Source organism: Pristiophorus japonicus, chromosome 12 (assembly GCF_044704955.1).
Source record: "Pristiophorus japonicus isolate sPriJap1 chromosome 12, sPriJap1.hap1, whole genome shotgun sequence".
Classification (NCBI taxonomy): Eukaryota; Metazoa; Chordata; class Chondrichthyes; family Pristiophoridae; genus Pristiophorus; species Pristiophorus japonicus.
Genome location: NC_091988.1, coordinates 38,399,009 through 38,426,247, shown reverse-complemented (window position 1 = coordinate 38,426,247; position 27,239 = coordinate 38,399,009). Strand labels below are relative to the sequence as shown.

Genomic DNA, 27,239 nt, shown 5'->3' with positions numbered 1-27,239 from the left:
TAATTCCCTTATTGGTTAAAAATCTATATCTGTGATTGGTATTTTGAAATTTTCCACAAAGTTTTGACGCCGGCGCCGACTGTCAGCGGCAGATATTTTGGCGCTGGGTCTGCGTTTAAAAGGGATTCTACGCCGTTTCTGGCCATTTATGGCAGTTTCCCCAACAATGATTTTTTTTCAAAATGGCAGCGATCTTAGGTACCGTTGTAAAAAAGCCCGACCTTAACTTAAAGAAATCGGTGCTCAGGCCCACTGTAATCCCGGGCCGAATGGCCTCCCCCGCTCTCGGCCCGCTGCAATCCCCGACGAAAGTCCATTGGGGGTTGCATCTGATTTAATTTTTTTCTTGCTCATGCGAAGTCGGTGTGTCAACCTTTCCGCCTTGCCGCTGCGGATTTCATCAAATTTTCTGGGGTGCTAATTTAAATACTTTTGGCAGGTTTCCTGCTTGCGCCGCGGCTAAGTGGGGATGAAAGGAGAGGGGAAAATGCAATCCTTGGATCCCTATAACAGCAGAGCAGCTGAAGAGGCATGCGATTTAAAATAAAACTTGTCTGTGCAAGATTTAAACTTATTTAATTTTAAACTACATATTTTAGAATAAAGTTAACACATTTATTCACTAGATGAACTTTTATATCTTTTAATGCCTTTGTTAAAGTTTTTATATGATGCCTCCGCCTCTCCCAAAAGCCTGCCATTGATTCAATTCATGAAAGGGGCTTTTTAAACTTCCAGCGCGCGCGCGCACAGAGATTTTTCGGGGCACGCTACAAGCTCCGCCGCCAGAATTGTCTTCGGGTAGCGCGGCACTAAAAATAACTTTCGCTTTGTGGAAACTACCATTTTTTTTAGTGCAAACGGGGGAAAAATACGTATGTTATCATATGTGGGTGCCAAACATCGTTATGGTGGAAAAGAGGCAATGCAATTTAACTGTCCACCAGTGCGTTCACTTGTTTGGTAACGGTATTAATCTATGCCTTTTGATGGTTGTACTTAACCATAGGAGCTTGACAGGTTCTCATAACATCTTGAGTTCCATGAGTTTTATCCTGGACATCCAACTGCGCCAATTTTTTTTTTTAGGATTTGCCACATTTCATCTGAACACAAAGCATTACCAATGAATCACCAACACATTAAATTAATTGAGCTTCCTCAATCGGTGCAAGGACTCTCGGTTTGTAATTCTGAGCAGGATTTCAGGCAGGATCATAACAATTGGCTTCGTAAAAAATATTCTCCTCATCTCCCCCCGCTTTTTTGCCAATTATCTTAAATCTGGTCAGCGTCACTGGAAACGGGTCGGGGGGGGGTTTCAGGTGAGCGGAAATTTAAAACGTCAAGGAGAAAGGAGAAGGCAATAGAGTAGGGTAGCGATGGGGGAAATGATAACCAGAGTGTGACAGGAAGGAACAGAATATATAAAAATAAGAGTGCATCAGAAAGTGGGGTCAAAGTGGGAAAAATGGTAAAAAGACAAAATGAAAAGCTCTTTATCTAAATGCACGCAGCTTTCATAACAAGATAGATGAGTTGACAGTACAAATAAGATATAAATGGGTATGATCTGATAGCCATTATAGAGTCATGATTGCAAGTGACCAAGGCTGGGAACTGAATATTCAGGAATGTGACACAATTCGGAAGGATAGGCAGAAAGGAAAAAGAGGTGGGGTAGCTCTGTTAATAGAGGACGAGATCAGGAGTAGTGAGAATTGATATTGGCTCAGAAGATCAAGATGTAGAATCAATTTGGGTGGAGACAAGAAATAATAAGGGGAAAAAGTCGCTGGTGGGCGTAGTCTATAGGCCCCCTAACAGTAGCTACACTGTTGGACAGAGTATAAATCAAGAAATAATGGAAGCTTGTAAGAAAAGTATGGCAATAACCATGGGTGATATTAATCTTTATATTGATTGGACAAATCAAATTAGCCAAGGTCGCCTTGAGGAAGAGTTCATAAGTGTTTCTGGGATGGTTTCCTTGAACAGTATGTTGTGGAACCAACCAGGGAGCAGGCTATCTTAAATCTGGTACCGTGTATGAGACAGGGTTAATAAATTATCTCATAGTAAAGGATCCTCGAGGAAAGAGTGATCATAGATAGCATGGTTGAATTTCAAATTCAGTGGGAGAGTGAGAAAGTTGGGTCTCAAACCAGTGTCCTGATCCTTAAATCAAGGCGATTACAAACGTATGAAGGCAGAGTTGGCTAAAGCGGACTGGGAAAATAGATTAAAGTGTAAGACGGTTGATGAGCAGTGGCAGACATTTACGGAGATATTTCATAACTCTCAACAAAAATATATTCCAGTGAGAAGGAAAGATTTTAAGAGAAGGGAGAACCATCCGTGACTAACTGAGGAAGGATGGTATCAAGTTGAAAACAATGGCATACAATGTTGCCAAGATGAGTGGGAGGCCAAAGGATTGGGAATTTTTAAGAAACCAGCAAAGGATGACTAAAAAAAATGAAAAGAAGATGGATTATAAGAGTAAACTAGCAAGAAATATAAAAAAAAAATAGTAAATGTTGGTCCCTTAGAGAATGAGACTGGGGAACAGGGAAACGGCAGAGACTTTGAACTAATATTTTGTATCGATCACCGCAGTCTTTGTGCAGACGAAGTCCCGTCTTCACACTGTAGACACCCTTCCATTGTGTTGTGTGGCACTACCACCGTGCTAAATGGGACAGATGCAAAACAGATCTAGCAGCTCAAAATTGGGCATCCATGAGGTGCTGCGGGCCATTAGCAGCAGCAGAATTGTATTCCACCACAATCTGTAACCTCATTGCCCAGCATATCCCTCACTCTTCCATTACCATCAGGCCAGGGGACCAATCCTGGTTCACTGAGGAGCGTAGAAGCGCATGCCAGGAGCAGGAGCAGCACGAGGCATATCTAAAATTGAGGTGCCAACCTGGGGAAGCTACAACACAGGACTACATGCATGCTAAAATGCAGAAGCAGCATGCCATACACAGGGCTAACGATCCCACAATCAACTGATCATAACAAAAGCTCTACAATCCTACCACATCCAGTTGGGAATAGTGGTGGACCATTAAACAACTAACGAGAGGAGGAGGCTCCAAGAATATCCCCAACCTCAATGATGGCGGAGCCCAGCATGAGTGCAAAAGACAAGGCTGAAGCGTTTGCAACCATCCGAGTGGATGATCCATATCCTGAGGCCCCCACCATCACAGAAACCAGCTCCAGCCAATTCGATTCACTCCATGTGCGATCAAGAAATGGCTAAGCGCTCTGGATACAGCAAAAGCTATGGGCTCTGACAACATCGCGGCTGTCCTGCTGAAGACATATGTTCCTGAACTAGCCGCACCTCTAGCCAAGCTGTTCCAGTACAGCTACAATATTGGCATCCATCTGACAATGTGAAAACTGCCCAGATATGTCCTGTTCATAAAAAGCAGGACAAATCCAATCCAAGCAATTTACCATCTACTCTCAATCAGCAAAGTAATGGAAGGTGTCATCAAGCAGCACTTACCAATAATCTGCTCACCAATGCCTAGTTTGAGTTCCGCCAGGACCACTCAGCTCCAGACCTCATTATAGCCTTGGCCTAAACATGGATTCCAGGGGTGACGTGAGACTGTCTGCCCTTGACACAAAGGCAGCATTTGAGCGAGTGTGACATCAAGAAGCCCTAGTAAAACTAAAGTCAATCGGAATCGGGGGAAAACTCTCCACTGGCTGAGTCATGCCGAGTACAAAGGAAGATGGTTGTGGTGGTTGGAGGTTAATTATCACAACCCCAGGACATCGCTGCAGGAGTTCCTCAGGGCAGTGTCCGAGGCCCAAACATCTTCAGCTGATTCAGCAAGGACTTTCCCTCCATCATAAGATCAGAAGTGGGGATGTTCACTGATGAATGCAGTGTTCAGTACCATTCGCAACTCCTCAGATAATGAAGCAAGTCCTTGACCTGGACGACATTCTGGCTTGGGTTGCTAAGTGGCAATTAACATTTGCGCCACACAAGTGCCAGGCAATCACTTATCGCCAACAAGCTAACCCTTGACAATCAACTGCAATATCATCGCCGAATCCCCCACCATCAAAATCCTGGGGGTCACCATTGACCAGAAACTTAACTGGATCCGCCACATAAATACTGTGGCAACAAGAGCAGATCAGAGGCTGGGTATTCTGCGGCGGGTGTCACACCTCCTGACTCCCCAAAGCCTTTCCACCATCTACAGGGCATAAGTCAGGTGTGATGGAATACTCTCCACTAACCTGGATGAGTACAGCTTCAACAACACTCAAGAACCTTGACATCATCCAGAACAAAGCAGCCTGCTTGATTGGCACCCCATCCACCACCTTCAACATTCACTCCCTCCACCACTGGCTGCAGTGTGTACCATCTACCAAGATGCAATGCAGCAACTCACCAAGGCTTCTTTGGCAGCACCTCCAAAACCAGTGACCTGTACCACCTAGAAGGACAAGGGCAGCAGGCGCATGGGATAACATCCACGTTCCCTTCCAAGTCGCACACCATCTTGACTTGGAAATATATTGCCTCATCATCGCTTCGTCAAAATCCTGGAACTCTCTTCCCAACAGCACTGTGGGAGTATCTTCATCACATGGATTGCAGTGGTTCAAGAAGGCAGCTCACCACCATCTTCTCAAGGGTATTTAGGGATGGGCAATAAATGTTGGCCTTGCCAGCAACATCCACATCCCATGAACAAATTTTTTAAAAATTTATTGCGTAATCTTTCCTCGTAACTTAACCCTTGAAGTCCGGGCATCATTCTGGTAAGCCTACGTTCCACTCTCTCCAAGGCTAATATATCCATACCATGGTGTGATACCTAGAACTGCTCACAGTACTCCAGGTGTGGTCTAACCAGGGTTTTGTACAGCTGCAGCATAACTTCTGTCCCCTTGTATTCTGGTCATCTAGATATAAAGACCAGCATCCCATTAGCCTTTTTGATTATTTTATGTACCTCTTCATGACATTTTAATGATGTGGTACAGAAAATAATCAAGAATGATTCATATTATGCAGCTGTTTCCCAGCTATAGATCTGTGACATGAAGTCAGGTTACATTTCAAATATTAATGCTATTACATAGTGTCTTATCTATTTATGTTATAATTTGAATACTGCATGCTAAGAGTCAGCCATCTGTCTCTCTCTTCACATGTTTTTACTATGTTGGAGAAGATATAATTGCTATCTGGTGCAAGATGTCACTTCAAAGACAAATTAACACCGCTATCGGGATAGATGACTTGCTGTCCCAGGCTCCTCCATTACCTTCCCTGGGTTTGTCCTTTCCCACTGGTAGAGGTGGGAGCACAGCGATATACTGTCATGGAGGGGTGTGTGGCCTTGGGAGTCCTCAACATTGACTCCAGACCACATCAAGTTTCAAGGCTTCAGGTCCAATATCGGCAAGGAAACCACCTGCTGATTACCACCTAATGAATCAGTACTTCTCCATGTTGAGCATCATGAAGGAAGCACTGAGGGTAGCAATGGGCACAGAATGTACTGTGGGTGGTGGATTTCAATGTCCAACTCCAAGGGTTAGCAATTCGGTTTTTGGTCATAGCAGTATTTTTTCAATATTTATTGCCAAAAATACCGCTAATCACACCGCCATTTTTTTTAAAAAAAAGGCCAAAGTTTTGTCACAAAATACGCCCAGCGGTAAAAATCGGCGTTGCATGAGGATTCGCGGTGGAAACCGCAGTCCTTGCCAACTTTAGTCTGAGGCCGATTATCGCTATGAGGCGCGTTGGGAAGGAGGAAAACACAAAAAATAGCAACAAAAAAAAAAATCACAAAACATTGCCAAGACCCTTAACTAAGTAATCGCTGCAAAAAATTAAAATAAAAGCTTTAACTAACTTTTTTGCAAGTCTTCATATGCACTGCCGTTTTTGGGGCTGCAACACAGGCTTTTCTCGGCGTTTTTTTCACCCAGAATACAGGTGCGCCGAATGGCCAATTTAAAGCGATAGCGTTTTTTCCAATTTGAACGCTGACAGTCCGCTTTTCAGCCGTATTTCAAAACTGCCAACGCAAGACTTTGGCCAATTTACCAGATCACCCCTTTCCGCCAAAAATGGTGAAATATCACCGAAAAAACCGGCGCAAGGCTGGCCAATTTCTAGCCCTAAGAGTAGCTCGCTATTACCACCACTGACAGGCATGGCTTACATCAGGTGGTTAGAGAACCAACACGACAGAACAACCTACTTGACCTCGTCCTTGCCAACAATCTGTCGCAGATGTACCTGCCTCTGACAGCGTTGGTAGGAGTGACCACAGCATACCCTCTCTCATGTTGTGTGACACTACCACCCTGCTAAGTGGGATAGATTAAGAACAGATCGATCAGCTCAAAACTGGGAATCTATGGGCCATCAGCAGCAGAATTGTTGTAGAGCACCACAATCTGTAACCTCATGGTCCAGCATAGTCCGCACTCCTCGATCACCATCAAGTCGGGTGATCAATCCTGCTTCAATGAGGCGTGTAGAAGAGCATGGCAGGAACAACAGCAGGTGTACAGGTACAACCTCCAAAAGCGGGAAGTCTCGGGACCAAGGCCAATCCAGTTTTTCCGGATTTCAGGACAGAAATCAGACGTCCCGAATCCAGAAATCCCTGGGCTGAGTTTCAGGTTTTTTCAGATTTCGGAGACGAAATCTGACATCCCAAAATTTGGCTCGCAGCGTACCTGTAGTTAGGAAGAAAAAAAACGCCTGTGAAAAGCCTGCGTTGCAGCCCTTGCAAAAAAGGCAAGTTAAAGTTTTTTTTTTGCAGCGATTCGATAATTAAGTGTCTTGTGAATGTGATTTTTTTTTTTTGCAATTTTTTTTGGTGCGTGTGTGCGTGTGTGTGTGTGTGTGTGTGTGTGTGTGTGTGTGTGTGTCTGTCTGTCTGCGTGTGTGGTATGGGGGGGAGGGAAGATTATTTACAGACTACTGATCAGAATACTGATGTCCAGTTTTCGGAACATTCCAGTTTTTGGAACTCCGGATTTCGGAGGTTGTACCTGTATCTGAAAATAAAGTGGCAACATGGTGAAACAACAACATAGGACTACATACATGCTGAACAGCAGAAGCAGCATGCTACAGACAGCATTAAGCGATCCCACCACGAACAGATCAAGTCAAAGTTTTGCTGTCCTGCCACATCCAGACATGAATGGCAGTGGACAATTAAGCAGCTAACAATTAAGCAGCTAACAGGAGGAGGAGGCGCCATGAACCTCAATGACTGTGCAGCTCTGCATGTGAGTGCAAAGGTCAAGGCTGAAGTCTGAGTGGATGATCCTTCTCGGCCTCCCACTGAGGGGCCTAACATCACAGATAACAGTCTTCAGCCAATTTGATTCACTCCACGTGACATCAAGAAACAGCTGAATGTACTGGACACAGAAAAGGCTACAGGTCTCGACAACATATTGCATGTAGCACTGAAGACCTGTGCTCCAGAACTTACTGCACCTCCAGCCAAACTGTTCCAGTACAGCTACAACACAGGCATTTGCCCGACATCATGGAAAATTGCCCAGGTATGTCCTGTTCACAAAAAAAAGCAGGATAAATCTAACTTGGTCAATTACCATCCTATCAGTCTACTCTCAATCATCAGCAAAAAAGCAAGAGTACTCCTGCCGGCTCCACAAACATACTGAGCCGCTTGTGGCACGAACTCGACCCCTTGGTTTTGCCTACCCCTTCCCCACAGGTCCTACCTGCAGGTCGACTTTAGCTCTGGGGCCAGCTGGAATTTGTTAGGCCTTGACCAGCAAGCTGCACTGGCCATCCATTTGGCACCTGCAGCTCGCCACAAATTAGGCCCGATGACAAATTTGGTTCGGGCCTCAAGCTGGCAAGCAGAGCAATCCCACCAACGTGCTGTTCATTTTGGGCGCCAAGTTGAATTTCTCCCCAACAACCGAAATAACAGAAAAACCTGCTACTTTGGATAAATAGCCAGGAAACGGGGTAACAAAGCTTCAACTTCCAGGTTAAAAAGAAATCCATTGCATTTCCAGTAGTGTGGATTGTTCCATTAACAGGATCTGGTCACTTCTTAAATTTGAGAGACCATTGCACAGTTAGGCTGAGCTCACGGGCCTGATCACTGATAGTGAGCCATGGCTCTCACCTCAATAAGATGTGGGTGTCGAGACAAGTAAAGACAATGGCTAAAGTATGTTTTTCCTGTTTTCTGTGCCACCGCTATCTACCAAAAGTGGACACAGGAATGAATATATTGTTCTTACTTGTGTTGCAAGCATATTGGCCATGTTTAACACCCATCACTGCATTGCTCACAAAGCTCTGGCAGGTAAAGTCTGCATCCAATTATGAACATGGACACCGATTTTAATTCAGGCATGGCATCTCAATTACTGCCAGTTTAGAAATCTGATGTTTGATGGCTCAATGATAGTGCAATATCCCAGCATTCTTTTGAATTGAGTCACAAAATAGTGTGCGTAAAAAGGCCACTGACAAGATATCTGCTACAAGATGTGGTGAAAGATCTTGCATTTCTAATAAAATCATATGCCACCTGAACTTACTCAACATGAAGCTGTAAGATGACGACCAGGTTATGACAGAGCTTTCCAGCTACGTGCACATGTTTAAGACTAAACTTTGACTGTTGGAAAGCCAACTGGATTGCAACAAACTATTTTGCTTAGTTCCAGCATTCAGAAAAAGCTGCAAGGGTATACAAAGCAGAAGTCCAACATCTGGTTAAGGATAATGAGGGAGGTGAGGGGCTATGCAGGACAGTCCTCCAATTGCCCTGATAGTCATGGAAACACAGGAACAGGAGTAGGCCATTCAGTCTCTTGAGCCTCTTCCACCATTCAATGAGATCAAGACTGATCTGTATCACAGCCCCATTTACCCACCTTGGTTTCATATTGCTTACTGCCATACCTAACAAACCTATCAATGTCAGTAGTCAAATTAATGATGTTTCTCCTGCTTCACATGGTTCCCTCAGTTCAGAATTATAACGACAAGTTTAACACCTATATGTATTACCATATGCTTATCAGCATTCTGCAATCATCTCCCCAGTTTCAAGCTTCACCACACATCTTTCCTTTCAACTATCAAATAGTAAAACAGACAACTTACAATATTGTGGTTGTTGCTGAAGCAAGCTCCTCCATGAAGACGAAACCTTAACTAGTGAAACTTGCTGAGTTTTCAGTGTCGTCTTGTAACACCATCTTGGACAAGGAGCATCTTCGAAACACTGTCATCTCTGGGATCCTACCTACAACAAGGTGAGAATTGGCTATCTACACTGTTTAGCTATGCACCTGTTTAAATATGGCATTCCAAATGTCATTTTACTTAAATCACTTTGTTCGTATATAATTATTGTTCGGTTCCCATGTGCAGCACACCATTCCTCTCCCAGGGGGCTGGGCAGTAGGAATACTGTTCCCATACTTGTGTTAGCAACCAGCAGATGCATGCCACTGCTGCAGCTTTACCAGGCATCTGAATTTTCTTGCCTTTGGTCCTCCTCCATCTTTATGATTCAGTGGGCTTTTATGGGTTAGCTAGGTATCCAATATATATGGAAATCCGTAACTGAGCGCCTCCAAGCTATAGGTAAAATTTCTGGTAGCCCAATATAAACTATACACCCTTTCCCCCTATAGGGATACACCTCTCAAAGCTCGGAGAGCTTGGGTACAAATTGCCACAGCCAAGGCTAGGGATCCATTTGACTGCAGGGGTACCGCTGGAATTTAGCCAGATTAAACCACAACCTATTCGCAGATAGCAACTAAATTTTATGCTGCTTGTCCAGCAAGGACCACCATATCTATTTGGGTATTGGCTTGCAGGCTTCTTGGAACCTGAGCAGAAAGAGTTCAAACCCTCAGCAACATGTCTCCTCCTCCTAATCCAATTAACAAACCCGCCTGGCTCATCAATTATCAACATGCCCTGGACAAATGCACACCACTGGCTCAGGTATTGGATTACTCATCTGCCAAAGGATTGACTGGTTCCAAACATCTACCTGTCATCCAAGAGCCACCTTGAACCCCACTTACCACCATTTTCCTCCCCACCAGGAGAGTCACAAAATCTAGTGGTCTTGTCCACCTGTTGTGTGATAGATGCGTCTACATCTGGCTTTATAGTGCAATATTAAAAAGCAACAGCCAGAAAAATGGCCAGTACAAATTGCTCTGCTCGACTCTTTTCTTGAGGGTGCAGCATTTCCTCCCAGCAGTTACCAGTACCATTGCTCAATAGATCTTCAAAGTATATGAAAAAAAAACTTCATGAAGATAAACATGGAGCTTTTGGTTCCAATAATTCTGAAGACTTATCAAAGAGGAGGATGCTGGAAAAAATATTGCAGTATTGGTAGTAGGAGCCAAGAAGGGAGCACAAAGGCAGTCATCAATATCAGTCACAGCTGACTTTGCTGTCATTAACAATTTTTTTATGGCAAGTCTGAAAACATATCTGATGTTTTCTAAATTCATACCATTTACAGTAGCAATTGGCAGCAGAGGGGACAAATCATTTGACTCCAATATAGTTGGGGGAGAGAACTAGGTGCACAGTGGGTTTGCATATTGTTCATGCATCGCGAGTACAGAGGTTCAAAGTGAGCCTAATTCAATGGGATGAACATCTTCTCACCCTTTGTTGCAAGGGTCCGACAGAAAATAGATTTTGATCATAACTCAGTTTCCAGCCTCCGTCAGCTCCCAGCACCAACAGCCACTTGTCAATCTCAGAGCAGGCATAAAGATAATGGCCCCAAGTTTCCACATGATTTGCTCCTGATTTTTAGGAGCAACTGGTGTAGAACGGAGTATCTTAGAAATCGGAATTCTCCACATTTAGTTTTCTGCAGTTCTCATCAGGTAGAACAGTTTCACTTAGGGACACAATTTTTTTTCCCAAAAGGGGGCGTGTCCGCCCACTGACGCCTGATTTCAAAGTTTCCACAGTGAAAACGTACTCCAAACTAACTGAGAATGGAGTAAGTGAAGATTTTTGTAGGCTTGAAAAAACCTTGTCTACACTTTAAAAAAAATCAGACGCAGGTTACAAATTAGGCGTAGGGAACGAGGTGGGGGGGGGGGGGGGGGGGGGGGGGGGAGGAAGGGAAGTCATTAAATTCTACAATCAATCCTTAGTTATACTTATACAAATATTATACAAATAAATCCAACCTGAATACAAATTTATAAGCAAAGAAAAGATTAAATAAACCATGTTCCTACCTGTGTGAAAGTGCTTCAGGCAGGCCTTTCAGGCAGCGGTGTGGCGTCAGTGTCTCGACGGCAGCGGCAGCAAGCAGCCTTCGAGCTGAGCTGCAGTGCTTGAGGCAGGGGTGTGGCGTCAGTGTCTCGTCGGCGACGGCAGCGGCAGGCAGCAAGCAGCCTTCGAGCTGAGCTGCAGTGCTTGAGGCAGACCTTCATTCCCCGCGAAGATGCAGCACCCAGACGGACTTGAGGCCATTCGGCCATGGGATTGCAGCGGCGTCAGTGGCTGGTCGGGAGCCGAAGAAAGAACAGCAGCAGCCTTCGAGCTGTGAGGGGGACTGACTGAGGCCATTTGGACAGGGAGAGGCAGCCACATCGCCATCATTATATTTAAATTTGCAGAATGGGTGCACCACATATTATACAATGGTTTGCTTCCTCATGCAAGAAATTCTTTGTTCTTGGTGGAAGTTGATCCATTGCAAAGTTGAATTGGCACTTTTATTTCTCCAAACACACAGTCCTTAATTTGCAGGCACCGGTTCTGCAAGTTTAGCAGTGAAAAACTGAACTCACTGATTTCAGCAGGTGATTTATTCAGCAGTGCTGCTAAAAGCACTCCCTCACACACAGAAATATCAAGAAAATTAAAATACAAGCCTTTGCAGGGGTCCAAGAAACAAATCTTCACTTTTTCTGCAGTACTTTTAAAAATGGCTGAGTGCCGATGTTTACTTCAGACTGCGCGTGCGCGAACGCTCCAACGCGCAGGGCTGCCGGCACCAAGAAGCCCAATTTCAATTGTACCCGCCCCCTCCTACTTACAAAATCGGTGCGAGTGGTAGGCTCCGCCCCCTGTGCGCCGCGCCAAGCAGACATCGAGCTCCCAGGAGCTCGAGAATACCGCACTTTTTTTCCGGCGCGAAAAACAGGCGCTCATCTCTGAGGTGCGCCTTTTTCGCCGCGTGTGGAAACTTGGGGCCATTAGGTGTGAACTAAAGAGGAAAAAAAAAATCACACTTGTGTACTAAGGGGTGCTTCTCCAAGTTTCCAGTTAAAACACTTGGTTGGAAAGAGTACAGAATACTTCACTCAGCAACTAGCCATGCTGTACCCGATCTAGAATTGTTCAATAACAAACAGCGACAATCCTAATTTTGATTAAGATATAAACTTATCTCCCTAAATAGGTTTTAGAAAGAGTACAGAGTTTCACTAATGTACTAAAACTTAGATAATCTGAATCTAGCTGTACCAGCTGTGATTCAACAGTAAACATATTAAAAAAAAACTTTAAAACAGATAGCTGCAATGCTAAAGCAGTGTCATCCAATAGAAATCACTGACTAGCACGTGGCTATGGCAATACTGTTTTAGCCACATAGACCAATTTTATCAGAAAATGGCTTACATAGAAAACAGGCAAGTATACTTCATGTGTATATTTACACATCACAATTCAGTGCAACACTTTGCAGCCTTTCCCTTTCAACAAAATTTGGATTTCTGGCATGAATTTAGCAGACAGTGCTGCCTCTCGGTTTTTATCCAGCAGTTCCGAGTGGAACTTGGAACAAAGATTGTTGAGATCTTTAACTCACACAGCGAGACGTGCACTTGCTCTTCATCCTGAACTTGGTTGGATGCTGCTTACCCTTGGCCATGACATGCCCTGCCCTGCTGGAGCTGCTCATTATTTGGGCTTGCATTCTTCAGTTGGCCTGGAGCAGAACTGACCATAATGACTGCTCCCCTATCCAGACAATGTTGCTAAAGTCTGGCATTTTCAGCCGTTTCACACACCAACAAGCAGTAACCAAGGAAGTAATGCACACAACGATCAGAAAACACTCGCATTCTGCTTTTCATCTTACCATTTTAACAAACACACAAAAGTTGAAGTACACATGCATACATTATGCAAATATGAGTAGCAAGATCGTATGGTAATCAAAAATGCAATTATCCACATCTGGATTCTCAATTAGCCTCATGTGGCTATGGGCTAACCTATTGGATAACACTATGCTAAAAATTTAAACCAACACCTACCCCATCTCATTCAAGGAGCTAGTTCAACTATATTCTGCAGGTGAAACCATTATGAAACTTGAGTGCAAATCCAGTCTGTTGAAGTCCTGTGAAGTGAGTTTGGCAGTCTCAATCCAGCTCCTAGTGGGCATGGGCCTACAGCACAACATTTTTGCTAATCTGACAATCTCACCTCAGATGCCAGAGCATGGTGTGGGAAATGGGGGAAAAAAAGTCACACGTGCAGCAGAGGTGTTGGAGTTAAAGCACACGGTTGGGCCACAGTGGAGAGAATTTGCCTCTGCACGTGGCCGATATCAAACCAGTTTTGGTGGTGGCAGGGGGGAGGGCTTGATGCTGAAAATGGCCAAATGAAATGGGAGTGCCATTACCCAGCATTAACATCCCTTACCTCAAAGTGCTGGCAATTTCAGATTACAAAGTATAGCACAAAATATTCTTCGTGCAAATATTTCTCAGTTTACTGCACCACGTGATTAAGCTCAACAGATATTACTTCCAATCATTTTAAACAGTTACCAGAAGCAGAAACATCTCAAAAGTAGTAATCGCGGGATTACCACCAGTGCCACGTGCTAGTCAGAGTAGGAATCGCAGGATAGCTCAGATGAATACGTGGCTTGAGCAGTGGTGCAGCAGGGAGGGATTCAAATTCCTGGGGCATTGGAACCAGTTCTGGGGGAGGTGGGACCAGTACAAACCGGACGGTCTGCACCTAGGCAGGACTGGAACCAATGTCCTAGGAGGAGTGTTTGCTAGTGCTGTTGGGGGGAGTTAAACTAATATGGCAGGGGGATGGGAACCAATGCAGGGAGACAGAGGGAAACAAAATGGAGACAGAAGCAAAAGACAGAAAGGAAATGAGTAAAATTGGAGGACAGAGAAACCCAAGGCAAAAAACAAAAAGGGCCACTTTGCAGCAACATTCTAAAGGGTCTAAGTGTGTTAAAAAGGCATGACCGAAGGCTCTGTGCCTCAATGCGAGGAGTATTCGGAATAAGGTGGACAAATTAACTGTGCAGATAGCAGTTAACGGATACGATGTGGTTGGCATCACGGAGATGAGAATGTGTAAAGAAGGGTTGCGAATGTGGTAGATGGATAGAGAATGTGGCAAAAGGATGGAGATAGGGAATCATGGGAAAATAGCTAAAGAAATGTCAAGATGCAGATAACTGCAGAAAAAAAGGGGTTACCAAGAGTTGAAGTTGAGGTTAGACACGGGTCATGAGAAAGACGCAAGGCAGCACAAAGAAAGAAAGCAATCCTAGATAGGAGGGGAAAAGTAATAGCTTTTACTGATAAGGAGGAAGTGAAACTAATTGGGTTCTTTACTGATAAGGGAAGACAGTGTAGCAAAGCTATAACTAACCTGACCCTGACACCAGCCCTAATTGGGAGACTTTCCTGCCTGCCATTGGACGTACTCGGGGGGGGGGGGGGGGGGGGAGAGAGGCAGAAAGGGATTGGATAGACCAAGTGCTAATCAAATGTGTTCTGTTTTGAAAATGTATAACTGTTGTTGTGTCGCGCTGAAAAGGGGCTTGTCCAGGGGAAGGTAAACAGGCTCTGATTGAGAGTTTCCGTTTGTCTTGACAAGTCCCGGCCGGAGAATCTTCAATTAAGGTCTTTTACAGAAAAGGCAAAGAGGTGTTAGCGTGTCAGTGTATTCGCTGAAACAGATTGAGGGACCAATATGTCGAGGAACCAACTCGGGGGGAGGCCATCTTAGACTGGGTGTTGTGTAATGAGAGAGGATTAATTAGCAATCTCGTTGTGCGAGGCCCCTTGGGGAACAGTGACCATAATATGGTGGAATTCTACATCAGGATGGAGAATGAAACAGTTAATTCAGAGACCATGGTCCAGAACTTAACGAAGGGTAACTTTGAAGGTATGAGGCGTGAATTGGTTAGGATAGATTGGCGCATGATACTTAAGGGGTTGACAGTGGATGGGAAATGGCAGACATTTAGAGACCGCATGGATGAACTACAACAATTATACATCGCTGTCTGACGTAAAAATAAAAAAGGGAAGGTGGCTCAACCGTGGCTATCAAGGTAAATCAGGGATAGTATTAAAGCCAAGGAAGTGGCAATCAAATTGGCCAGAAATAGTAGCAAACCCAGGGACTGGGGGAAATTTAGAACTCAGCAAAGGAGGACAAAGGGTTTGATTAGGGCAGCGAAAATAGAGTACGAGAGGAAGCTTGCAGGGAACATTTAAATAGACTGCATAAGCTTCTATAGATATGTAAAGAGAAAAAGGTTAGTAAAGACAAACGTAGGTCCCATGCAGTCAGAATCAGGGGAAGTCATAACTGGGAACAAAAAAATGGCAGACCAATTGAACAAGTACTTTGGTTCGGTATTCACTAAGGAGGACACAAACAACCTTCCGGATATAAAAGGGGTCAGAGGGTCTAGTGAGAAGGAGGAACTGAGGGAAATCCTTATTAGTCGGGAAATTGTGTTGTGGAAATTGATGGGATTGAAGGCCGATAAATCCCCAGGGCCTGATGGTCTGCATCCCAGAGTGCTTAAGGAGGTGGCTTTGGAAATAGCAGATGCATTGACAGTCATTTTCCAACATTCCATAGACTCTGGATCAGTTCCTACGGAGTGGAGGGTAGCCAATGTAACCCCACTTTTTAAAAAAGGAGAGAGAAAACAGGGACTTATAGACCGGTCAGCCTGACATCGGTAGTGGGTAAAATGATTATTATTATTAAGGATGTCATAGCAGCGCATTTGGAAAGAGGTGACATGATAGGTCCGAGTCAGCATGGATTTGTGAAAGGGAAATCATGCTTGACAAATCTTCTGGAAACATCCTCAAAAAATTCCAGTAGAGTGGACAAGGGAGAACCAGTTGATGTGGTGTATTTGGACTTCCAGAAGGCTTTCGACAAGGTCTCACACTAGAGATTAATGTGCAAAGTTAAAGCACATGGGATTGGGAGTAGTGTGCTGACGTGGACTGAGAACTGGTTGGCAGACAGGAAGCAAAGAGTAGGAGTAAATGGGTACTTTTCAGAATGGCAGGCAGTGACTAATAGGGTACCGCAAGGTTCTGTGCTGGGGCCCCAGCTGTTTACATTGTACATTAATGATTTAGACGAGGGAATTAAATATAGTATCTCCAAATTTGCAGATGACACCAAGTTGGGTGGCAGTGTGAGCTGCGAGGAGGATGCTATGAGGCTGCAGAGTGACTTGGATAGGTTAGGTGAGTGGGCAAATGCATGGCAGATGAAGTATAATGTGGATAAATGTGAGGTTATCCACTTTGGTGGTAAAAACAGAGAGACAGACTATTATCTGAATGGTGACAGATTAGGAAAAGGGGAGGTGCAACAAGACCTGGGTGTCATGGTACATTAGTCATTGAAGGTTGGCATGCAGGTACAGCAGGCGGTTAAGAAAGCAAATGGCATGTTGGCCTTCATAGCGAGGGGATTTGAGTACAGGGGCAGGGAGGTGTTACTACAGTTATACAGGGCCTTGGTGAGGCCACACCTGGAGTATTGTGTACAGTTTTGGTCTCCTAACTTGAGGAAGGATATTCTTGCTATTGAGGGAGTGCAGCGAAGGTTCACCAGACTGATTCCCGGGATGGCGGAACTGACATATCAAGAAAGACTGGATCAACTGGGCTTGTATTCACTGGAATTCAGAAGAATGAGATGGGATCTCATAGAAACGTTTAAAATTCTGACGGGTTTAGACAGGTTAGATGCAGGAAGAATGTTCCCAATGTTGGGGAAGTCCAGAACCAGTGGTCACAGTCTAAGGATAAGGGGTAAGCCATTTAGGACCGAGATGAGGAGAAACTTCTTCACCCAGAGAGTGGTGAACCTGTGGAATTCTCTACCACAGAAAGTTGTTGAGGCCAATTCACTAAATATATTCAAAAAGGAGTTAGATGTAGTCCTTACTACTAAGGAGATCAAGGGGTATGGCGAGAAAGCAGGAATGGTGTTCTGAAGTTGCATGTTCAGCCATGAACTCATTGAATGGCGGTGCAGGTTTGTAGGGCCGAATGGCCTACTCCTGCACCTATTTTCTATGTTTAAATATTGAAGATGATCACAAGTATAGTTAAAATTTTCAGCTAAACAAAATTTAACAGACCATCTCATCAGTGACACCCCTGGAACAGAAAATTGGACCGTTAGCAATTAGATAGTATATCCTAATAGTATCCTGCAAATACATTCCAAATTCTGTAAGTCTCAATAACTCAGATTTCTTTACCCCTAAGTTCACTTGAATTTTGCTATTATCTGTGCTGCATATTAGTTATCTTTTATTTTTCGAGGCTATAATGTCTTGACTAGACTCAACATACTGACTTATTACAACCTACAAGCGATTACGCTGGAAAACCCTCAACAATTACAACTGATCCATGTTACCGCTTTACGTTTTTACTAGACATACAATATAATAAACTTCAAGTTATTCCCCTGCAAGTATCACAGCTGAGTCACTGACGCACTGAAGTCTTCCGAACAATATAAAAATGCTATCAAATTGTATTTTCTTTTTTTTTTTAAAAACACACAGCAGGTACTGGGGAGGACAAAGAAATAACCTGTATAACCTATTCTTTGGATTTAGAGATATCAAGCAGCTTATGACATCATCTGAAACCTTTAATTAGATTACATATGCTGTTACCGAGGAGTAAATTACAAGGCTATGAATGATGGCATTTTGTCAAATCCACTTCGACAGTGTGGAATAGTTGGACTAGTCAAGTTCAGAGGTAACAAAGGTATAGATGAGGATTTCAGCAAATCAACTGAGGCAGGGGCGGAGTCAAGCGATGCTACAGAGGTGGAAATAGGCAGTCTTAATGATGGCCCAGACATGTGGTCGGAAGCTCATGTTGGGGTCAAAAATGGCACCCAGGTTATGAACAGCCTGGATCAGCCTCAGACCGTTCCAAGGAAGGAGTTGGTGACTGGGGAATGGGTTTGTGTCTCCGTTTATAGGATTTTATAGTAAAATGATTACTGTCACTTTTCTTCAATCCAAATACAAGTGAAATGTATGTATCAAAAACAACCCAACAGAAAGAAAATCCTTTCAATGAGCTATTCTAAGGAACATTTAGCATTCACATGCTGGAATCTATATTGCATTTCTAAAGAATGAGAAGATGGGTAAATGGAAGGAACATTAATACCCCAAAAGATGAAATTCAGAAACCAGTATACTGAAGAATTAAGAATCTATATGTAATCCCTTTTGATCAGTCAAGGTAGATGATCAACTACTGAAACTGAGCATTTGGAAATATTCCTGGCTAAGCTTGAAACAACTTACAACGTCGTTTCCCAGGCCAAAATCAAAAGGCAGATATCACAACAGGAAATATCAAATAATGACAGCCATCTCCAATGTTCTTTTAAAGAAAGCATAGGCCATAAACAAGCATAGATTTAGCAGCAACAGATTTTGCCATAAATTCTATGGAATTCTTTGAGGGAGTAACTAAACTGGCATATGAGGACTATCAAATGAACATTATGCACAGATAATGACTTGTGCCAAATGTGAGTGTTTGCGATGATAAAGCTCTGGAACTAGTGGCAAATTAACTAGTTTGGTGAAAAAATGGCTTAACAGAAAATAGGTAGAGATGATTAATCAAAAGTTCCTGTCAGAGGAAGAGAAAGACATGGACTAGTGTAGTTTCACAGAGATCTGTTCTGGCTTTCCTGCTTTTCACACTATTCATAAATGATTTGGAGGAGAATACTTCTAATTTAGTGGCACCAAGTTATATGGCCAAGACTGCTAGTATTCAGTGATTTGGACGAATTAATATTAAATAGATTTTAATACAAATGTAAGTGTAATGTACATTCGAACAGGAAGTATGCCTAGGTCACAATGACATTGGCAAAGGAAGGGGGTAGAGTTGCTTAGTGACATTAAGAATCTTTGCTCCCTTGTTTGCAGGTGATTCTTTGCAGACTCTAGAGTGGAATATAATACCCCCTTACCTTGTCCCTTATGGCTCTCTAATATTTGTCTCCACCTTTTTAGCTGCTCTTGTTGGGCCCCAACAAAAACTGTAGCACTGCAGAAAGCTCCCAAAGCGGTTATTCACTGGTAGACAGGTGACTACTGTTAACAGAGGCAAGGAAAACTGCAGATTTTGCCATCCCTACAGGAGATAAGTTGTTGCTATTCTGAGGCCTCTGAAATATGCAACAAAATGTGCAACAATTGACATCACAAAAAATTAACTGGCTTAATTGCAAAGACAAGTTAAGACAAGTGTTTTGCCAAACAAATGAATGATTTTTGACATGTACAGTTTACGGTTTTTCTCAAACATAATTGTTATGAAGGAAAAAAACTGCTGAGGAGCAACTTAAGTGTCTCATTAGGTTCAGGAAGAGATTAGTCATGAAACAGTACTGCCAAAATACTCATCAGTGCAAGGTCTTTGTGCTCTTTCCACCCCTCCCCGCCCTCCCCATTAATGACTAGGGCTGTTCTCAAGTATGTAGAACACAAATGATAAAATGTTTACAAATAGATAATTCAACAATTTGTTTAAAAAAATGTGTATTTTATATATATATTTTTATAAAAAGGTACATGTTTGTTCAAACCCCTTATTGATTCAGTATTGGTTTTCCTTACAATTTGCAATAGGGGCCCGCTAATCATCCCATCATTGTACCACACACACACACACACACACACCCCAAGCAGTAGTTCATATCCAATATTTGTTGGTCACAAATACATTTATTAACAGGAGAGCAATGTTTCCTGTAAGTCTTCCTCGATTTTGAGAGACTGCCTATGAAATGAAGCTGTGTGGCCACGTGGCCGTGCAGTGCTCCAGGGAACCCGCACAGCCGGCTTTTCAATGTAAAAGGCATGCATGCATGGTATTTTGAAAGGGCCGCGCAGAGCCAAAAAAAATTACAGGGAACATTGTAGATGAGTCTCACCAACTTCTCAGCAGCCGTCACAGATGGGACTGCCAGAATAATATAGACCACCTCATTTTAAAAACACGTACCTCAGTACAATTACCTAAATCAGTGTAAATGCCAGTTGCTTCAAATCTGATTTTGATTTCTTAAGTATAGTATATCAAATAGATCATAAATTAATTTGTGGAATGGGGAAAATAGCTCATTTCTACAGGCACGAGCATACTTACAGAATTCTGTGCAACTTGGGGCAGATGCACAAGTTAACATACACAACATGAAAAGCTTGCTTACTCACTCTGTAATATACCCAGTGTTTAGGGAACTCGTGAAGATGGCATGTTTACTTTCATTTTTTCGGATTAAAAATAAAAGATTTACTTCAGAATTATAATGCTCTGCATTTGATTTGTAAAGAATATTATTTTCCTGCAGTATAGCGCACTGCATCCAGTGTGGCAGAATGCAAGGACACACCTATTCTACATATGGAGGATTTCCAATCTCAGCTGACCTGTAGAACCCAGATACTTCATCACTGAGTTTAAGAAAACGTTACTATCCTTGGCTGTGTCGCACTGGTTTGCTCTTATGTGTCAGCCAAAGAATGACACCAACAAAACACAATTTCTTGGATGCAGAATGGACAGTGAATGGCAAGCGGCCCAAGGGATGGGAGAAAGCAGTCCTTTTAAGGAAGAGAACGATAGGTGCCTATTAAGCGTAAGAAAAACTAGTTTTCAAGTGTTTCAAAAATGCAAAACATTTAAACTGCCATTATAACAAAAAAAATCTAAATTTAACAATTTATACAACATAAATTTTAAATGTAATTTCAAGACAATGAACACGAAACTCTTTCCCCACCCACATTAGTAGGCTCAAAGTAATACTTTAATAGAAAATATGTCCACCTACCTAAGAGTGCAGCAAAGATAACAAAGCGACTAGGGTTCAGATCCAATTGCTTGGCAACTTCATGCATCAGGTATTGGCTGGTAGTGAGGCTTTTGCCATTCCGGCTCAGTTTAAGGGCATGGGCACTGAAATAGTACTGGATGTTACACAATGCATAATCTGAGTCATAAGCAAGCAGACCATGGAAACCATTCTCTCTGCAGAAGGCAATCACTTCCTGATGGTGATCTTCAATGCTCTGTGCAACCTGCAAAATAATCAGATGTTTTAAATGCACATCATAGGGAACTGACATGAACAGTTAGCAAATTATTATATAGGTCACAAGGTGATTACAAGATTCTGACAAACTATGAAATTTTAACCACGTGGGTATTTCTTGATAACCACAGCTACGTCCGAGATTCCAGACATGATTTTCAATTTGAATTTAGATTTTTGTTGCGTCACATCGGATATTATGGTAAATAAGCATTTATAAAATACTTGTATTCAAAATTGTTACCATCAGTACAACTGGGCTTAATATTAAAACATTTTTCCTTTACATCAGGGTCATTCACACTGCAACAGAATTAATGTCTCATCCGGCTGTTACATAAGAACATAAGAAATAGGAGCAGGAGTAGGCCATTTGGCCCCTCAAGCCTGCTCCACCATTCAATATCATGGCTGATCGAATCATGGCCTCAACTCCACTTCCCTGCCTGCTCCCCATAACCCTCGACTCCCTTATCATTCAAAAATCTGTCTATCTCTACTTTAAATATATTCAATGATCCAGCCTCCACAGCTCTCTCGGGTAGAGAATGCCAAAGATTCACAATCGTGACAGTGCAGCACTTCCTCAGTACTGCAGTGCCACTATAGATTTTATGCTCAAGTCTCTGGTGTGGGACTTGAAACCACAATCTTCTGATTCAGAGGTGAGATTGGTACCACTGAGCCTTGGTCAACACATTTAAATAATGTATGAAGGATATCCATTGCTTAAAAAAATGTTGTCAGATAAGAGGTCACTGTAGTTACAGTTGGCTCAGATCTAAATGGCTCGCATTTTTAAGTTACTTAAATCATACAAGCATTGACAGGGTAAATACTGAGAGGCTGTTTCCCTTGGCTGGAGAGTCTAGAACTAGGGGGAACATAGTCTCAGGATAGCGGACAGCCATTTAAGGCTGAGATGAGAAATTCAAAGGATTGTGAATCTTTGGAATTCTCTATCCCAAAGGGCTGTGGATGCTGAATTGTTGAGTATATTCAAGGCTGAGAGTTATCAGGTGGCCAAAAATGAAGTTGCGACATTCTGTCCTTCGAAAGCAGTTTTGTGGATGGGCAGAGTATTTTAAACTGTGTAACACTTGGATAACTGGTGATTACAGGTCAGTCAGTGCTTTTAAAATCGATTAGAGCAATTGGACGTGATGAATTTAAAATATCGCAAAGGAACCATGAGACAACACTGAAGCTATTAGCTTGTGTGATTCTCTTCTCCCACCCCATGGTGCAAGCATGTTACAAATTTGGATCTTCTGTGGATATGTTTTTGTGTTCAGTGAGGTCAGTCATTCTCATAAGCAGTGTTGGTGGGAGCTGACTCATGCTGTCTTAAATCTATTTGTACTATAGCACAATCCGTGGATGTAACAAAAGTACCTGTGACCTGAAACAGATATTTGATTATTTTGCACTTGTACTGCAATCTCTCCGAAGGCAGTCTGAACAAACACTCGGTGAGACCTTGTCCGATATGAATCATTAAGCTTCTTTATTCCACAGTGATGCAAGCAGAATGGTGTTACAAGACATACCATTCAAATGTATTTTCATACAATAATATAAAATAAAGATCAAGGGCTAAAAATTCAGGTATTGGCAATTTCGCCCGTTTTTGGGTTATAATCGTGGAGTTATTTTTTTTAGCGCCGCAGAGGGTAGCGTTAACGCTGGACGTCGCAAAATTCACCAAATGGTGACCTGCGATAGCTCTAAATTTGGCCTTGCACGAGTAAATTTATGCGCCGGAGCCAAAATATGCGATAAAAAAGGTCCTTCTGCACACGCGCAAATCATATTTTCCCGTTTTTTTCCCTCCCCACGATTCTGGTCAGCTGTCAGGGTGCACCCGTGCATGCGCAGTACATCCAGGGCTGAATCATCTCTTTTTCACAGACCAAGCAGCCACGATGGAAGGGGACTCCAGCAGGCAGAGAGCCCAAAAGTTTAGTTTTGAGGCAAATGAGACCTTGATTGCACCTGTGCAAAGCAGATAGGGGGAATTTAATAGGAGGGCTGCTGGTAAACCCCTCCCAGCTGTGCGAAGGAGTCTGTGGACCAGCGTGGCAGAGGAGGTTTCCTCAGTCGATAATACCAAGAGGGTCAACAATGTAGGAATAAGTTCAATGACCATTGAAGGGTCATCAGAGTAAGTAACATTTTTATTCATGCACTCGTTCATTACTTAAATTGTAAATCTGACACATGTTGGTATAGGTAGACTTAGTGTTGCACCTTATTTGCCATGAATGATCATTACACATTAGTAAGACTGCTTTTTGACAAATTAAAATATGTTTCTGCACTTCGATGTCTTCCTCATGAGCCACGTGCAATTACCAAGGCCATTAAACAGAGGACTGTATTAAATGCACACAGTATGGTACAAGTGCTTTGATAGCTATCTGTGTGTGCCACAAGAGCAGAAGGGCCCTCTGGTAACCATTCCAATTGTCATCTTTGCAGGGAAAGTTGTCGCATAACCGTCGGGAGCAGTGGTGCACACCCCAGACACTGCCTTTAACCGGGCTGGAGGAGCGCGTGGCAGCTCCGATCGGTGCCTCAGGGAGGTCAACTACCCGGGGGGGGGGGGGGGGGGTGCTGATCCCCTGTTCGAAACTGAGGGTAAGTCCTGCAAAATCCCCGGGCTGGGTTGGGGCAATGTGGAGCAGTGTCTGTGGGCGAGGGTTGGGGCAATGTGATGCAGTGTCTCTGGGCAACATATAATGCAGTAGCACTGGTTCGTCAAATGAACCTGTGTTATGTGACCTTCCTCATGTCACCCTGTCCCCTCCCCTGCTGCTAACCACTTGTCTATTGTTTTCTATTTCCAGATGAGGAGGCGCCAAACCGCCAATGGAGGTCTCCACCTCAGCCCATTGTGTGGGGATGGAGTAAGGGGACCACGAAGATGAGGAAACTCCACGGGAGGAGAAAACTCAGGAAGCTATTCCCGGGGGGGGGGGGGGGGGGCGGGGGGGCGGCGGAGGGGGAATGCAATCAACACCTCTTTTAGCTGCGGCCAGTAGCTCTGACCAGGAAGACACATTCTCGGGCTTTGGCCAATCCGAGGCCCCGGATCCAAGAGGCATACAGCCACGCTCCCAGGGTTGAATCCCGTAGGCTGTCTCTCCAAAGGGTGAGTCGGCAAAGCCAGTCTGCTGATAGACAGGCAGACGCACACCTGGACATGGTGGGACTGTCCAGGGAGAGCATCCAGCTCAGCCGACAGCTCCTGGAGGTCTTGGGTGCTTTTTCCGCAAGCACTGCGGCGGCACTATCGGCGAACACGAGGGAGGGCACGTCGCAGATTGTCACGGCTGTCAATGGCATTGTCCAATTTATGGTTTCGACCTTTGGCACTGCAGTCCCCAGTGTCACAGCACCCAGACCCACATCACCTATGAGTGGCAAGGCCAAGCAAAAGGCTCACCACTCAGAAGCCGGGCCTTTCATACCCCGAGCTTCTCCAGGGGATCCACACATGCCATTGTCTATCCCCCTTTTACAGCAGGACTCTGGCCGCGTCGCTGCACGACATGTTGGTGCCACCTTGGGTGCAGTCATGGCGCGGGGGGCGCAGGTAAAAGATGTTTGGTGCGGGGGTTGTTCTTTCATTGTTTTGTTATTTGTATTTTATAAAAGTTTTCCAATTCTTTTAAAAGTTCACAATAATGCTTAAAAATGTTTAGTTTCCAAATTATGTTTACAGTAGTTAATAAATCTTATTCAAGATATTGTATCTTGAATAAATTCTTTTGTTCACATTACCCATTCCTGTGTAGTGTCTCATTTGCAGAATAAGAGGGAGAATAGTCAACATGGTGGGATAGAGTGAGCAGGCAACAGTGAAACATGCTGTTCACTGTTCAAGCAAAGCGAAGAATTATGAGCTGCTGACGTAAGGCTTTTGCAGTGGCAAAAGCTCCACGAGGCTTCCCCTGTGGTGGTGGTGGGATGGGTTCATCGCCAGGCTCATGGTCCTCCTCTCTCTCTCCTCAGGTGGTCCTGCAGACCCCAGTGGCAAATCCTGTCCCCTCATGATAGTTAAGTTGTGCAGCATGTAGCACACCACCATGAACTCAGAGACCTGCTGAGGGGAGTATTGCAGGGCCCCTCCAGAGTGGTTCAGGCATCGGAAGCGCTGCTTGAGCACTTCAATTGTTTTTTTCGATGCTGTTGCATGTGGCTACATGCAGTCATTATAGCGATGCTTGGCTTCTGTCTGAGGGTTCTGGAGGAGGGGTCATGAGCCAGGTGGCGAGGCCATAACCTTTGTCCCCCCAGCATCCAGCTCTGGCCTTGTGGCGGACGCTCAAACAACTGTGAGACAGTGCTCTCACGCAAGATGAAAGCATCATGGATGCTCCCTGGAAATTGGGAATTTACTGCCATGATGCACTGAGTATGGTCGTACACGATCTGTACGTCCAGTGAGTGGAATTCCTTTCGGTTTCAGCAAACCTCTGGATCCTCCAAAGGTGCTCGCAGGGCGATGTGCGTAGTCAATGGCAGCCTGAACCTTGGGGAAGTCAGCAATTCGTGCAAAACCTCTCCTTGGTCATTGGGAACTTTATCAAGTCAATCCTGCGTGTGTACAGTGCAGTCGTCACCTGGCGAATGCAGCGATGTTATGTGTGTTGCGAGATGGAGCATATGTCCCCTGCTGATGCCTGAAAAGATCGGAGGCATAGAAGGCACGTGCTGCAGTCACCTTCACCTCGACAAGCAGTGCAGTCCTGTTGACGCTGGTAGGGTGTAGGTCTGCTTTTATGAGCTGGCATATCTTTGTGACCACCTCTTTTCGGAAGCTCAGCCTTCGAACGCACAGTGCCTCAGACAGCTGCAGGTATGAATGCTGTTCCCTGTAAACTCGTTGGGGGTGGGGGGGCAAGGCCTCATCCCCATTCATCTGCGTGCTCTTCATAAGCCTTCTTCCAGCTCGATGCTACTTAGAAAAAGCCGCCAGGAATAATGGCAGATATTATAGCCCCCATTCTTTCAAATGTCCTTAAATATCCTTAAATTCAAACTATGAACTAACATAAAGCTCGCTGTAAAACGCAGCCTACCCTCCAAATTCTTTTATGCAATGAACTTCTGCTCAGTTTTTCAAGATGGCACTGTTAACAGTGCTCCCTGGATCCAATCTGGCAAGACTCGATTTTTTTGGGCCGGCCATAAAAATGGCTATATGGGTGGAGTTTCCACACCCTGCGATAGCGCAGTGTCACACATCGATTGATGTCATAAAAATGGCTAAAAAACGGGGGTAGCGTTAATTTTTAGTGCCGGTGCAAAACTGCTGCTGAATTTTCCACCCGGGCGCTAAATTTTGTGCGACTCGTTTAGTGCGTGGCGCTAAACGGCCTCCAAAATAAAGATACACGCCCCATATCAGTAGATCATCTTACCTACTTAAAGATGACTTCTAACTAAATTTTCCAGCAATTCTGACCTCTTAGTTTCAGCAAAAGCCCTTGCAGCATTCCCTTTATTAAGAACCCATCGGCCTGCACAGTACCTGTTTCCAAAAAATCTGTCTGCCAGCCTGTGTCCTAGTCTATTCCTTATCTGTTTCTAACCAAATAGGATGAAATACTTTCCATTACATTGGACATGATTTTTTGGTTGCCAAATTAGTGTAATGAGTTATTTGTTACTTACTGTCTATGGAGAGACATCAACACTAACAGTTTAAAAAAATTTATAGTAATACACAATGGGC

General features: G+C 43.8%; 1 protein-coding gene across 2 annotated transcripts in view; it reads right to left on the bottom strand.

The window, feature by feature from the left end:
* The window catches only part of LOC139277194 (constitutive coactivator of PPAR-gamma-like protein 1 homolog), a 147,278-nt gene that overhangs the window by 101,717 nt on the left and 18,322 nt on the right, over positions 1-27,239 (bottom strand). For both annotated transcript variants that reach the window (XM_070895322.1, XM_070895323.1), the window contains exon 2: positions 21,236-21,482. In XM_070895322.1, the coding sequence (XP_070751423.1) occupies positions 21,236-21,482 (247 nt within the window). The remainder of the gene's footprint in view (positions 1-21,235; positions 21,483-27,239) is intronic.